At 37.2% G+C, this 13,473-nt stretch overlaps 1 protein-coding gene across 1 annotated transcript in view; it reads left to right on the top strand.

The window, feature by feature from the left end:
• Window positions 1-13,473, top strand: part of LOC136243594 (polyubiquitin-like) — a 44,852-nt gene that overhangs the window by 10,350 nt on the left and 21,029 nt on the right. The window contains exon 2 of the mRNA XM_066035135.1: window positions 2,802-3,029. Within this exon, the coding sequence (XP_065891207.1) occupies window positions 2,804-3,029 (226 nt within the window). The 5' untranslated portion in view covers window positions 2,802-2,803. The remainder of the gene's footprint in view (window positions 1-2,801; window positions 3,030-13,473) is intronic.

The raw sequence follows: 13,473 nt of genomic DNA, 5'->3' as shown, positions 1-13,473 counted from the left end.
GGCCCACAAAATAACATCACCCAAAACCAGCCTCAATTTTCCCTAATGATGATGAGGCAGTATTGGTTAGGTAAAACTAAGCCCAAACAAGCTTTCAGATCGACCCGAAATGCTTTCAACAAGTTGCTACAGAATTTAAAAATAATTAATTTACGGAATTTTCTACAGACTGACTGAGTAACTGGCTGACTGAATTCTTTAGACAAGTGTAACTCGATAACAGCTAAGGCTAAGGGCTTGATTTTTCACTGTTTGATGTCATTTCGGCCCGAGAGGTGCCTTTCGGAATACCGCAGTACGTACAATGCATTCTTCATAGATTTACCAGTGTCTTTCTTTATGTCCCATTCATCTTGGCTGACAGCGAATGGTGTCAATTTGGCGGTAGCATGTGATGGCTTCCCTTCATAACGGAAATTGGCCATATTTTTCATAGTGGCTACTTTCGAACAGTTCTTGATTCATAATGCTGTGTAATTAACGGGTTGACAATAAAGCGTAATGGATATTTCACTTTTCAGACGATAATTGGTAGCTGCGGCATGCAGCACCATTTATTTTGATGCTGTATGCATGGGTTCACCAATTTTATTTACAAAAAGTTGACAATCAAGTAGAATTTTTAACTAGAGTAGAGACCATAGCACATCAGTAAAAAGTACTGAAACAAGCTGGAGTAGTGCACAATATTAAATCACAGTAAAACAATAAGAAGTGTTATATCCCTACTGTGCTCAAGATACCATAAGAAGAGAACAGTAGAAATATAACATTTCTTATTGTTTTACTGTGATTTAATATCGTGCACTACTCCAGCTTGTTTCAATACTTTTTATTGATGTGCTATGGTCCCTACTCTAGTTGAAATTCCAAATTTTTGTGTACTTTTCTTATTACATCAAGAGTAAACTGACGTTGATTGCGTAGCCATGGGATAAACACTTTGAAAATTACAGCACTTTGTTTATAACCATGCGTAGTGACCGATATATTGGTCTATGCTTCCTCGTCATATCCAGTGTGTTGTGTTGGATAGTGAATCCTCGAGTCCAGTACCCGTGCTTTCTGGAGTACCACAAAAAACAGTGCTTGGACCATTAATGTTTCTGCTATACATTAATGACATTACTAAAGGTATCAACTCACCGCTCCATTTGTTTGCTGATGATTGTCTACTTTACAGAGTCATTAGCAGTGCAGAGGACACCAACAGGCTTCAAGAAGACCTGAATAGGTTATTAGAATGGACAAATACGTGGCAGCTTAGATTCAATGTTAGTAAATGTACTGTCATATGTTGTAAATGATCCTTGACACCATTTAATCACGACTATACCCTCAATAATTACATCTTAAATCTATCTGATCAACATACTTACTTGGGAGTAATCCTTAACAAATTACTATCTTGGTCACAACACATTTCTAATATTGCTACTAAAGCATCTAGAACACTCAATTTTCTGAAACGCAAATGTTCAAAACAAGTTAAAGAATCTGCTTGTCTAACAATGGTCAGGCCTTAACTAGAATATGCATCTGACGTCTGGGACCCTCACAAAATTGGAGATATTGTAGAGTAAGGAAAGGTACAACGAAGAGCAGCACACTGGGTGATGAATGATTTTTTTAGACTTTGTTCTGTCACATTAATGTTAAATCAGCTTTCATGGCCAACTCTCCAGACTCGCTGTAAATTATCTCGACTACAAACATTACACAAAGCTTTTTGCCAACAGATATCACTTACAATTCTTCCTCCATACTACCTACCAACATCACGATCCATGAGACAGTACCGTCCACTGCACTACATCTTACCACGTGTATCTACTATATACAGCACTCCAAAATAGTTATTTTTCAAGAACAATTGATGATTGGAACACATTACCAGTAGATCTCATTGAAGTTGCAGATGCTGACATTTTTAGAACTGGACTACAATCATTATTGTAATTGTGTTGTATGTGTTTGGGAAAATCTGAGCACACCAACATGGCTGACTGCTCAGTAATAATAATAATCATAATCTATGTGGCTTTAAGGGTTAAGGGAGAACAAATGTATTGACAATCTTTGTAAAAGATCGACATACTCTAACAGAACAGTCAGATGTATTCTAACAAAGCAGTCAAAACTACAGAACATTCATATTGGAACACAATTTTAAAATAGTAATGTAAATGTAAGACTTAAAATTCAAAGAATAAAGCAGCTAAATATTGAACTTTTCATTTCAATTGGAGAGTTTGAATATGTATTTGTATGACTATTATTGTCAATGCCTGACCCCTCATAATCCATTATACCATAATTACACAGTTAAATGCTGCAGCGTTTATTACCTTAGTTCACAAATCAATGAGTCAACTATTCAAATTTGACCACCAACTGATGCACGAAAATGATACTGAAACCCTTATTTTCAAAATAGATCGTGGCACCACTCACAAGTGCAGCTAATACTGATTAACCAAGTAAATATAGTAGTTGCAGTATAGGTACCAAGCATTGAAGCTGAATAGCTTATATAGTATCCATAAAATCAGCTGCTGGGGGGTTGCACCCCCAGACCCTCACACCTATAACTCACTACCAAATCTGGAAACCACTTGGAAAAATCCTGGTTATGCCCCTGTTTAGTAATTCTTACAAACTATAAATAGCTTAATCTGTAGCAACAAATTGTCTAAAATACTATGTATTTCAGAGCTTTTGATGCCTGAGTTTTATAAGCGTCAATCACAGAGGCATTTTGCTAGTATCCTATATTAATTCTGCATTTTTGTTAATAACAGCTATGCAAATATTTGTCAAGACACTAGCTGGGAAAACCATTACTTTGGAGGTGGTGGCCTCAGATACAATAGAAAATGTAAAGGCCAAAGTTCAAGACAAAGAAGGTATACCACCTGATCAACAGAGACTGATCTATGCAGGGAAACAATTGGAAGATGGATGTGCGTTATCTGATTATAACATTCGGAAGGAATCAACACTTCATTTGGTATTAATATTGAGACCTGGTTAGTAATTACTAAGCATGACATGCATCATTAAAAACAAGTATAAGGAAAAATTAGGAATTTTAAGTTCGATTAGGCATCATAGAAAAAGTAGGGAGACAATGGAGGTCACCTACACCTACAGATATAGTAAACATTTAATCCCTACTTCAGTCTATACCCATGACTGAATTAGGGATATAATGTTCACTAGTATATCTGCAGGTGGAGGTGACCTCCCTTGTTTCCCAACTTTTTTTTTCTATGATCCCTAATCAGATTTAAAATTCCTAATTTTCCCTTATATTTGTTTGTTTATTAATTTTGTTTTGTAACATTGTTATGAATGGTAAACCTGTGCATACCATATCAAAAGAAATGATGGCATCTGTGCTAATGTTTTCATCTAAATGTGCACCCCAGCTATCAATCGAAAGTGAAGTGGCCATTGCACTTCACTTTCTTTCAGCTGTGTGCAGTCACTACAAATGAAGAACAGTAGGAGAAGTGCCTTTGCAATCAATCCAGTCACCACAAAAAAAAAACACGGATGGTTATTGTGCCCAATATCAATTACTGACTCAAAAGTGGAGTGGCCATTATACTTTGCTTTCACCAATTTTCAGCCTGTTACACAGCATTGCAAATGAAGAACAGTATTAGAAGTGCTCTCCAATCAATCCAGTCACCACAGAAAATATGGACAATTCCTGTTTACAAATGTAGGAAGCCATGCATGGTGATACCACAAATTGATACCTTGGACTGTCAGCAAAAAGAAATGGAACACAAAGGAGGACAAAGGTAAGTCCATGATACGTGCATTGTACATACTGCGGTATGCAAAAGGCATGTCTCGGGATGAAGCAACATTGAACAGTGAAAAAAATTGAGCCTGTAGCCATAGCCATTATTGAGTTGCACTTGTCTGAGGCCATCAAACAAGCAAGCAGGCAGTTAGTCAGTCAGCCAGTAGAAAATTCCATTGAATATATATATTTAATTTTGTAGTTATCTATTGGAAGCATTTAGAGTCGTACTGAAGGCACGTGGTTATACCTAACCAATACTGCCAAGGCGCCAGGATGGTATTGTGAAGCTGGTTTTTGAGTGTGATATTTTTGGCCAGAAAAACCTAAACCTCCATGATCTCTAATATACGGTACTACCATACTGTATGATAATAGCATTTTGGTAACTACGACCCTTTGGTATACAACATGTTTATGGAACATATACGTGACATTACAGATATATTAAAATTAGATTGGAAGTTACATGTAGATGAATCTGGACTGTAGAGTGTAGCCTTAAAAATTGCTAGTGTCAGGTATTGAAGGCGGTAACCAAGAAATGGCTGAAATGATGTTAATGTCAATAAATTATTAATATCAACAGTACTGCAGCCATTTCTTGAATACCAGCTTCAATATTATCTTTCAACAGGAACCATTTTTAAAGCCACACTTTTTTCACAGCCTGGCTGCTTTAATCTAACCTGTACACATATAGAAGTCTGAAAGTTGGCTTATGCTGGCTTTAGCACTTGTTTTTACCTGTCTTTTTTTCTTTTTCTAATTGTAAGCATCACACAGTACAGATCTAAGAATCCCTACAAAATAAAATGGCAATGCCCAAAATGCTACCAGTAAAAAAATAATCATATAAAATTATATGTGATGAATAATGTCTTCACAAAAGAATCTTAGTGTATCTAATGTCCGATTTAGCATTAGAAATAGTCAACAAAAGCACTGTTACTTTCTTAAAAATTTCTGATGCATGATTTTTGCCAGCCTGACCAATCACAAAGCAAGAGGTTAAACTATCATCCAGCACACACAGCTACCATTTCATTTTACACCATAATTATCCGGTAGAATTAAGGTTGGACCTGGAAAAAATTCAGAGAGCAGATTTTGATATCAGATTTTGGTGTCATTAGAGCATAAATTTTTATAGAGTAACACATATATCCAAAATCCTCTAAAATCTGCTTTGGCGAAAAATATTTATTGCCAATTTATTGAGATGTACAGCATGTGACTGGCATCTTACACTCACATCCAATTTACCAAACTTTGAAAAATCATAATTTCATGTTGGAAAATGTTATTGATTTGAAATTTGATCAGTAGTGAGCACCACAATCACTTAATACTTGTAGAAAATTTCAGGTTGATATGCATCTTGAACACTAAGTTATGACCTCTCAATTGGATGCATTTGGCAGACCTGATTAACAAAGATGAATTATCCTTAAAATATTTTCTCATAAGAAATGCATTGCAAATAATATCAGTTGTATGGAAGTAAGAATAATAGTTATAGAAATAAAGTCCCTATATCATATGTGACCATCTCAGTGAAAATCTGTCTAGTTCACACAAGCATGCGTATTAAGAAAATTATAATTTGTAGATAATTTGTAAAATTACGCATGCATGCTACAAGAAAAAAATGCACAAGTTTTTATTGGGCCAGTGCTTGAAGAAGGAAGACTTAAATTGATTAAAACTATATACCATCTTATTCGCCTGCTCATGGAAAGTTCAAAGATCTTTGTTTTGTTTTTGTAGTTTTAACAGTATGGGTGTCACGTGCGTTTGTTTACAATGTGATAAATGTAAACAAGATCATCAACATTTCTTCTACCAAACCACCTTCATACGCCTATGCGCAAGTGACTGCCAATCCATGGTGAACATTGTAAGCCAAATTTCAACTTTGTAGACTAATGCAAACGGAAGTTATGGCTGCGAATGCAAGCGCCTGTGGTTTATTTTAGTATAGTCACTGTACAAATCGATTTCCTTGTTCTTCCTACTTTCTAGTGCTGTAATTTCAAAACTACATACCACAGAGTGCTGAAACTTTGGTGATCCATTCCTTGGACACTGCAGATAATAGTGAGTGAATAAATTTTTTTAAATTATGCGAACTAGTCAGGTTTTTGCTGAGACGGTCAAATATGTAATTGTCACAATCATTGTATAAAGTTTCCTCAGTATCCTGGCTGCAACACACTTTAAGCTATGTTTACGACAAGAACATATATTGTTACCACATGAATTTGCAGTGGAAATCTTGCATTTATGTATATCCACACAAAACAGCCAAGCTGTGAAAAAATGGTGCACCTTAAAAAGCCTGGGTGAAAAAAGTTGTGAAATCAAAAGTGGCGGCCAAGAGATGGCTGCAATGATGTTAATGCTAATAAATTTTAACAATGCACACAGCCATCATTAAAATTTTTTAGCATTAACATCATTGCAGCCATTTCTTGGCTGCCACCTTTGATTTAACAACTTTTTCACCCAGGCTTTTTAAGTCCACACCATTTTTTCACAGCTTGGCTGTTTTTGTGTGGATTTCACATCTTTTTGTACTTTATAAAGCCCCAAAACCAGCCTATGGCTGACTTTGAGGTTTATTTTTACTCACATTTCTTCTTTTCTATGTAGATACAATGATGATTATTGAAGGCACTTATAAATGTATTTCATTGCATGATTTAATTGAATATTTGATATTATTGTAATACTGTAATAGAGTGCACATTTTTTGAGGACTTCTAATAGAACATGCATAGAATGTTCTAGAACAATCTAGTACTTCTATTGGTAGATCAAACATTTGATTATAAGCAGATTTCAACTAGAAATTTATAAATCAGAAATTAAGTGAGGTGATCAGCCAAGGTAGTAGTGGTTCAGTGGTTAAGGATGCAGGTATTACGATTGGAGGTCCCTGGTTCAAACTCTGGTAAGGTGTTTTTGTTTTTTTCGACATTATTTTGCACACCTTTTTTACCGCACAGTGACTGCTCTATTAGAGTATCTTGATCCCGCAATTTTACACTTGCTTGGTTTTTGCTTTATAACTTTGTTGCTGTAACTCTATTGCTATTCAAACTATCAAAAAGCACTGCTATGATGATCAGCCTATGTATGTACCAATTTTCAAGTTATTTCTATTTTTACGTGAATAAACACTCATAACTCCTTGAATATTCCTCAGATACACAGCAAACTTGGTACGTGAATCCACCGTTACATGCTCTTCATTTGTGCCAAAGATCGAGGCAGCTGAGTTACACGTTTGCATTTATAGCAATTTTTGCAAAGTGTGCGAAAAGAAATCGAAGCCCCTGTAGCCCCCCCCTCCCCGTACAGCATAGGAAGAAGAAAAAAACTGATGAAATTAAAATGAAACTTTGAACACTCTTATCTCACAAACAGCTGTTGTGAATTCAATCAAATTTGCTGTGTGGTGTACCCTACCTGGGAGACAGCTATAATGCAAAAATGGTATGCTTTGGAGAAGGGGCCATGGAGCTATGCACACATGAAAAAGCTGTTTTCTTTCTTCCTGTTAATATACTTACGGTGTGGTCGCCGGCCTTCTTGGCTGCACGACATACTACCATGCATGTGTCTTGCACATGACAGTGTGTCGTGCGTCGGCACACCACACAGTGGGTATATTGACAGGAAAAAAGAAAACGTCATTTTCACACCTTTGTATCTAGGTGATCCCTTATCCAATTGGAACCAAATTTGCTGCAGAGCTGCCCGCCAACTAGGGGAGTCCACATTCCAAATTTGAAGGAAATCGCTCAAGCCATTTCTGGATACAAGCAGCCAAAGTTTTGGGGTTTTTTTTTTTCTTTCTTTTTTTTTCTTCTTATTCTTCTTCGTCTTTACGCACACTTGCAAAAATTGCTATAAAATGCAAGCACGTACTCTGATTGCCTTGAAATTTGGCACACAGAAAGGGAGTCCAAAGGCGAATCCTATTATCAAATTTGGTCCACATCCGATGAACGGTTCAGGATTTATGACCAATTATTCACGTAAAACAAGATTGATTTGTTGTCACACCTACAGGGTAAACCGCTTCATGTAATGAGCTAAAAATCGGTTTGTGGATAGATCAACTATTGTAGGAGTGCCTTTTGGTGGTTTGAAAGCAATCGAATTAAAGATCATGGAGATACGACATGAAACTGAAGGTGTGTAACAATTGCACGATCGAGATTCATGAATAAAAATACCAAGAATTTGCACGTCTACCAGGCAAACCGCTTAGAGCAGTGAGCTGAAAATCAGTATATAGCTGGAGTACTCATCCTAGAAAGTCCTTGCAGTAGTACAGAAGAATTGGATTACAAACCATTGAGTTATGATTCGAAAGCTAACTCCGTGTAGCAAATGCGAGATCGAGATACCCTAATAGATCAGTCACCCTAAATAGCATTCAGCTTACTCCATTATAGAGTTCTATTACATTGCAAGTTATTCTGTAGGGAGTTCAGCTGCAAACAGTTACTCTTATAGACAGTTCAACTGGAAGTAAGTCACCCTGTGGAGAGTTAAGCTACAAATATATCACTGTAGAGATTCAGAACATTACAAGCCACACTGAAGAGAGTTCAACTATAAGCAAGTCATGCACCCTGTAGAGAGTTCAGCTACAATTAAGTCACTCTCTAGAGAATTCAGCTACATACAAGTCACTGTGGAGAGAGTTCAGCTACAACAAATTACCCTGTAGAGAGATCAGCTACAAACAAAACACTTTGTAGAGAGTTCAGCTACAAACAAATCAACCTGTAGAGCAATCAGCAACAAACAAATCAACTTGTAGAGAGATCAGCTACAAACAAATCAACTTGTAGAGAGATCAGCTACAAACAAATCACCCTGTAGAGAGATCAGCTAGAAACTAGACACAATGTAAGGAGTTCAGCTACAAGCAAATCACTCTTTAGAGAGTTCAGCTACAAACAAATCAACCTGCAGAGAGATCAGCTACAAAAAAGCACCCTGTAGAAAATTCAGTTACAAACAAATCGCCCTGTAGAGAGATCAGCTAGAAGAAGTCACCTTGTAGAGTGTTAAGTTGCAAAGAAACCACCATGTAGAGAGTTCAGCTGCAAACAAATCACCCTGTAGAAAATTCAGTTACAAACAAATCGCCCTGTAGAGAGATCAGCTAGAAGAAGTCACCTTGTAGAGTGTTAAGTTGCAAAGAAACCACCATGCAGAGAGTTCTGCAATAAATATATGCATTATATATATATAATTTGTACATTTACTGATAAATTCAGAAATATTTAAAGTATTTAACATCTGCTTCATCTTTTCTTCTTCCTGTGGTAAAGAAAAAAGATAGGTTTAAGAAGCCCCAAAGCCGGCTGTATACAAATACAAAAAGAAGTGAAATCTAATCCAAAACAGCCAAGCTGTAAAAAAGAGTGCAGCCCTTAAAAAGGCTATGGTAAAAAAAGATGTAAAATCCGAGGTGGCAGCCAAGAAATGGCTGTGATGGTAGGCTAATGATGAAAATTTTAAAAACAACAATTCAGGTGAATTTTGTGCCAAGACCAAGTGGCACCTAAATTCACCTGAATTGTCGTTATTAAAATTTTTACCATTAACCTACCATCACAGCCATTTCTTGGCCGCCACTTTGGATTTCACATCTTTTTTCACCATAGCCTTTTTGAGGGCTGCACTCTTTTTTTACAGGTTGGCTGTTTTGGATTATATATATCATACAAGTTTAAGTAAGATCTATGGTGCTGGTCCCATGTCTGTCATAATTTGTTGCAGCTTTGATCCTTCTATATAGTTTCCAGCCCCATAGTAATAGATGAAGTGAGTCATAAAGTTCCTTTTAATGAATAATTTGTAGATGTACACAGCTGATGGCATCAGCTAAAAACATTGATCCTCCTCCAACTGCAAGAGTCAGCGCAATTTTACAGCTTGCATGTGCAATAATTTTCTGATGCTACAGTTTCATGTACGTACTTAGCATACCCGAGACTGTTTAACGAATCAGACTGTTTCCCACCAATAAAATCCAACTCCATCCTGTGCAACTGTTGCATTATGATCCATCAGCTTGGCAATCATTTGTTCATTGCTGTATCTTCTTTATTGGTCAATTTCAATCACTGTGTCAACATCCCCATGTTTGCAATCAGTGTGTCAGGTTATTAGCATCCCCAGACATGTTGAAAAGGAATGTGCAGATATTCATTTGAGTGAATCTATGTAAACACAAGTTTTTCTTGCAAATAAAAAGAACAAACATTAATTAATGCTATTGATTGCCCAATATATGAGAGTTGATGCCCAGGTTACACATTAGAGTAATTTGGATGCTGACACACTGATTGCTCAATGTGCACTCCAATTTTCAATTGAAGGAAGTGAAGTGAATGTTGTAGCTGATGACACTGATGTTCTTGTGCTACTGGTGCAGGTACGCCACTGGAAACAGGACATGACAAGTACGAATATTCCCTTTCAGAGGTTGGAAAACATTTAAAGATTTGGAAAATTGATGACTCTGTTGGGCAGTTAGGTCCTACTGTAACATCATATCTTGCATGTTTGGAGTGGCTGTGATACAACCTCTGCAACATTTGGACAAAGTAAAGTTGGCGTAACCAAGAAGATACAGCAATCAAATGATGTGTAAATGATTGCCAAGTTTATGATGGATCACTGTACAGGTTGGAGAAATTTATTGACTTTGATTATTAGTTATTTTATTTGGTGGGAAACAGTCTGACTCATTAAACAGTCTCAATTACGCAAAGTACATGGAACAGCTAAAACCATTGATTCTCAAAAACTCCCTCCAACTGCAAGAGCAGTGCACTTTTACAGCTTGTGTGCATCTACAAGTTATTCATGGAAAGGAACTTAATGACTCACTTCATCCATTACTATGGGGCTGGAAACTAGAAGGGGCTGGAAACTAGAAGGATCAGGGACCAGCGAGATGGTTACATAATATAACACGTTAGGTAATCAAGACTCACAGTAGTGAAGGATGAAGTGGGTCAAGAAGCACAAAACGTGCACCCACAATAATAATAAACATGTGACCACTACTGTGAGTCATTTACATGAGGGATCGATTATGCAATCTTGTAAATCCGCATGGTGAAATCTCAGCCTTACTAAAAGATTCCGCCTCAAAACCAGGGGCATGTAACCTTTGTATAATGAGTAACTACCACATGAAAAGTCAGGCGAATTGTTGGAGTAGTTTGTTCCATCGCCCACCCATTTACAATGCACTAATTAAATTATTTATTCAAAAGTGCATTGTTCTTTTTTCATTTTCTTCGTCATGGCATCCCATTGGAGCGATTTTCTTTCAACCATGAGTCATATTGTAAAAAGGCTGCGGCTATCAGGGGCTTTTTGCACAATGTATCTGTACATTTAATTTCACTAAAAGTTGTTTGTTAGTTTATGAGATCGCTTTTGTGCTCTTTGAAAATTCAAACTTGCCGCCACGACGTCGAGGTGTGAGGCGCCCGCCTCAATTGCCAAACCCAAACAGTGTGGAAGTGGGCAAGGTCATTAGCCATAGCAAGCTGGCTGATTTGATAGACATTGTGCTGTCAACTCTTGGTTTAATTGTGAGTCCAGTCACTGATTTGTTTTAAATTCGCCACAGTCAGGGCTCAGAATAACGTTCAACAATCAAATCAACCAATTTCCGGTCAATATGTGCAATGACTGGTTAATTTTATTGTTGTCCAGACATTGTGGCTGGATAATTCAGATGGAATGCTACACTACTGCTGGAGAGCAGCCTTACAAAGGCAGCAATATTTAATTAAGCTGTTTGTTTATGATTTGTGTCCACAAGCTTTACCTCAAGTCAAAGCAGTGAGGTTTGAACACCAGCCTATCTGTACTTGTCAGCTATGAATGTTTAAAACCATATTATCCAGTGTTACCTTTGACTTGTGAGATGCATGAAGTTTCATAAAAGACTGTTGTACTGGACTAGAAACAGTGTTACATTAATTTATGACATGGTTACATAACTTTTGGCATGACTACATCTTTAGTACTGAAAGCTTAACACTGGGTACCAGTATATTTTTATGTTTTGACAGGACAAAACCTGTGTTGTACTGGCAGTTTGACAGTACACTCAAAAAAATTACCGGGAGTCCTGACGGTATGCCTCCACTGACTCGTTCCCATGCAGGGCCGTACATAGCTATAGCCAGCTGTTTCATACCCGCTGTAGTGATATAGTTGAAGTAACTTACTGCTACATTACCCGTGCACGTCTTTAATCCCGCCCCAGCCCTTCAGTGCCTGTGAAACTTCAGTATTCACTTAAAAAGCCAGCATCAGCACATAACCTTTCAGCACTTAACCCACAATTATAGAAACTCTTTAATGATAGCATGAATATACTGTATTAGTAAACATTTACATTATGATGATCCCATAAAATTTAAAAAATGACTACAATAGCACAAGAAGCCAGATACACTAGTGTTTGGCTATGAAGTACCACCAAGAGTTCATAATATAGTAGTGGGGTCTTAGTACCACATATTAATTTTTCTTCACCATTTGCGTGATTTGTCCATTGACCATAAACTCACCCGCCAACAGTCACAACATCAGTATCCACCCTGCATATACAGAAAGGGATACAGTATGGTAAGGCACAGCAACTAAAAACATGTAATCATATAGTCAGACTAACATGTCAACAAACACTTAATTCCACTATTATGATTATTGTTAAAGTGAGCATCCCACATAGCTATTCCCAAGATGTATTCAGCATACTGCAGCAGTTGATGACCAATTTTGGAATATATTACTTGACTTGTTTTGTAGTTCTCACCTACATTGTTGACATAACATTTTTTGTTGCTAGGAGACATATAAACTAGGAGGGACTAATGGTTATAGCGTAATGGTAAACAAGTTACACAACAGCAAAGGAAATTTCAATAAACTAGCAGTGATTGGATAGTTGATAGATAAAAGTAGAAGACAATTAGTAGTTTTTCCAGTCCTGATTGTTTGAGAATAAGCACATTAGCTGCTATAAGCATGGAAAAGGCGAGACAGGCTAAATTTTAACACAAGGTTTATGATGCAAACTCATTATGCACCTACCAATGTGTTACCCCATCACCCCCCTTGGATGTAAAGCCTGTAAGTGGGGCTTTACAAGGTGAATTGACATATGAAACTGCTGCTTCACTATGGGGCATTTGACAATCATTCATTAAGCACCCAAGTATTTTTTCTACGCTATGTCAAATCCCCCACGTTACAACTGGAGCCAATGGTGGGGATTTGACACAATAGGTTTGTCCTACCATGGGGCATTTAACATTTGGTTGTGCCCACTATAGCCCTATATATGTCCGAAGGGGGGAGGGGGGGTTAGTAGGGCAATACACTGATATGTACATTATATATAATATGGTGCATCTACTGGGGTAAGTAGATTAAGCCTGTACCTTGTGGGCCTAAGCATGTTCCTCACCTGTTTTAAAAAATAATCTTTTATTGCCTGCCCCTAACTGGAGTTTGCCTGACACCTTCAACATCACAAAAAGCTATCTAAAATGGTTAATTCAGCTTTGACCATTGGCAAACTACAACACTCA

This window comes from Dysidea avara, chromosome 13, assembly GCF_963678975.1.
Source record: "Dysidea avara chromosome 13, odDysAvar1.4, whole genome shotgun sequence".
Taxonomy (NCBI): domain Eukaryota; kingdom Metazoa; phylum Porifera; class Demospongiae; order Dictyoceratida; family Dysideidae; genus Dysidea; species Dysidea avara.
Note: the sequence above shows the minus strand (reverse complement) of the source record. Positions and strands in the feature narration are given on the sequence as shown.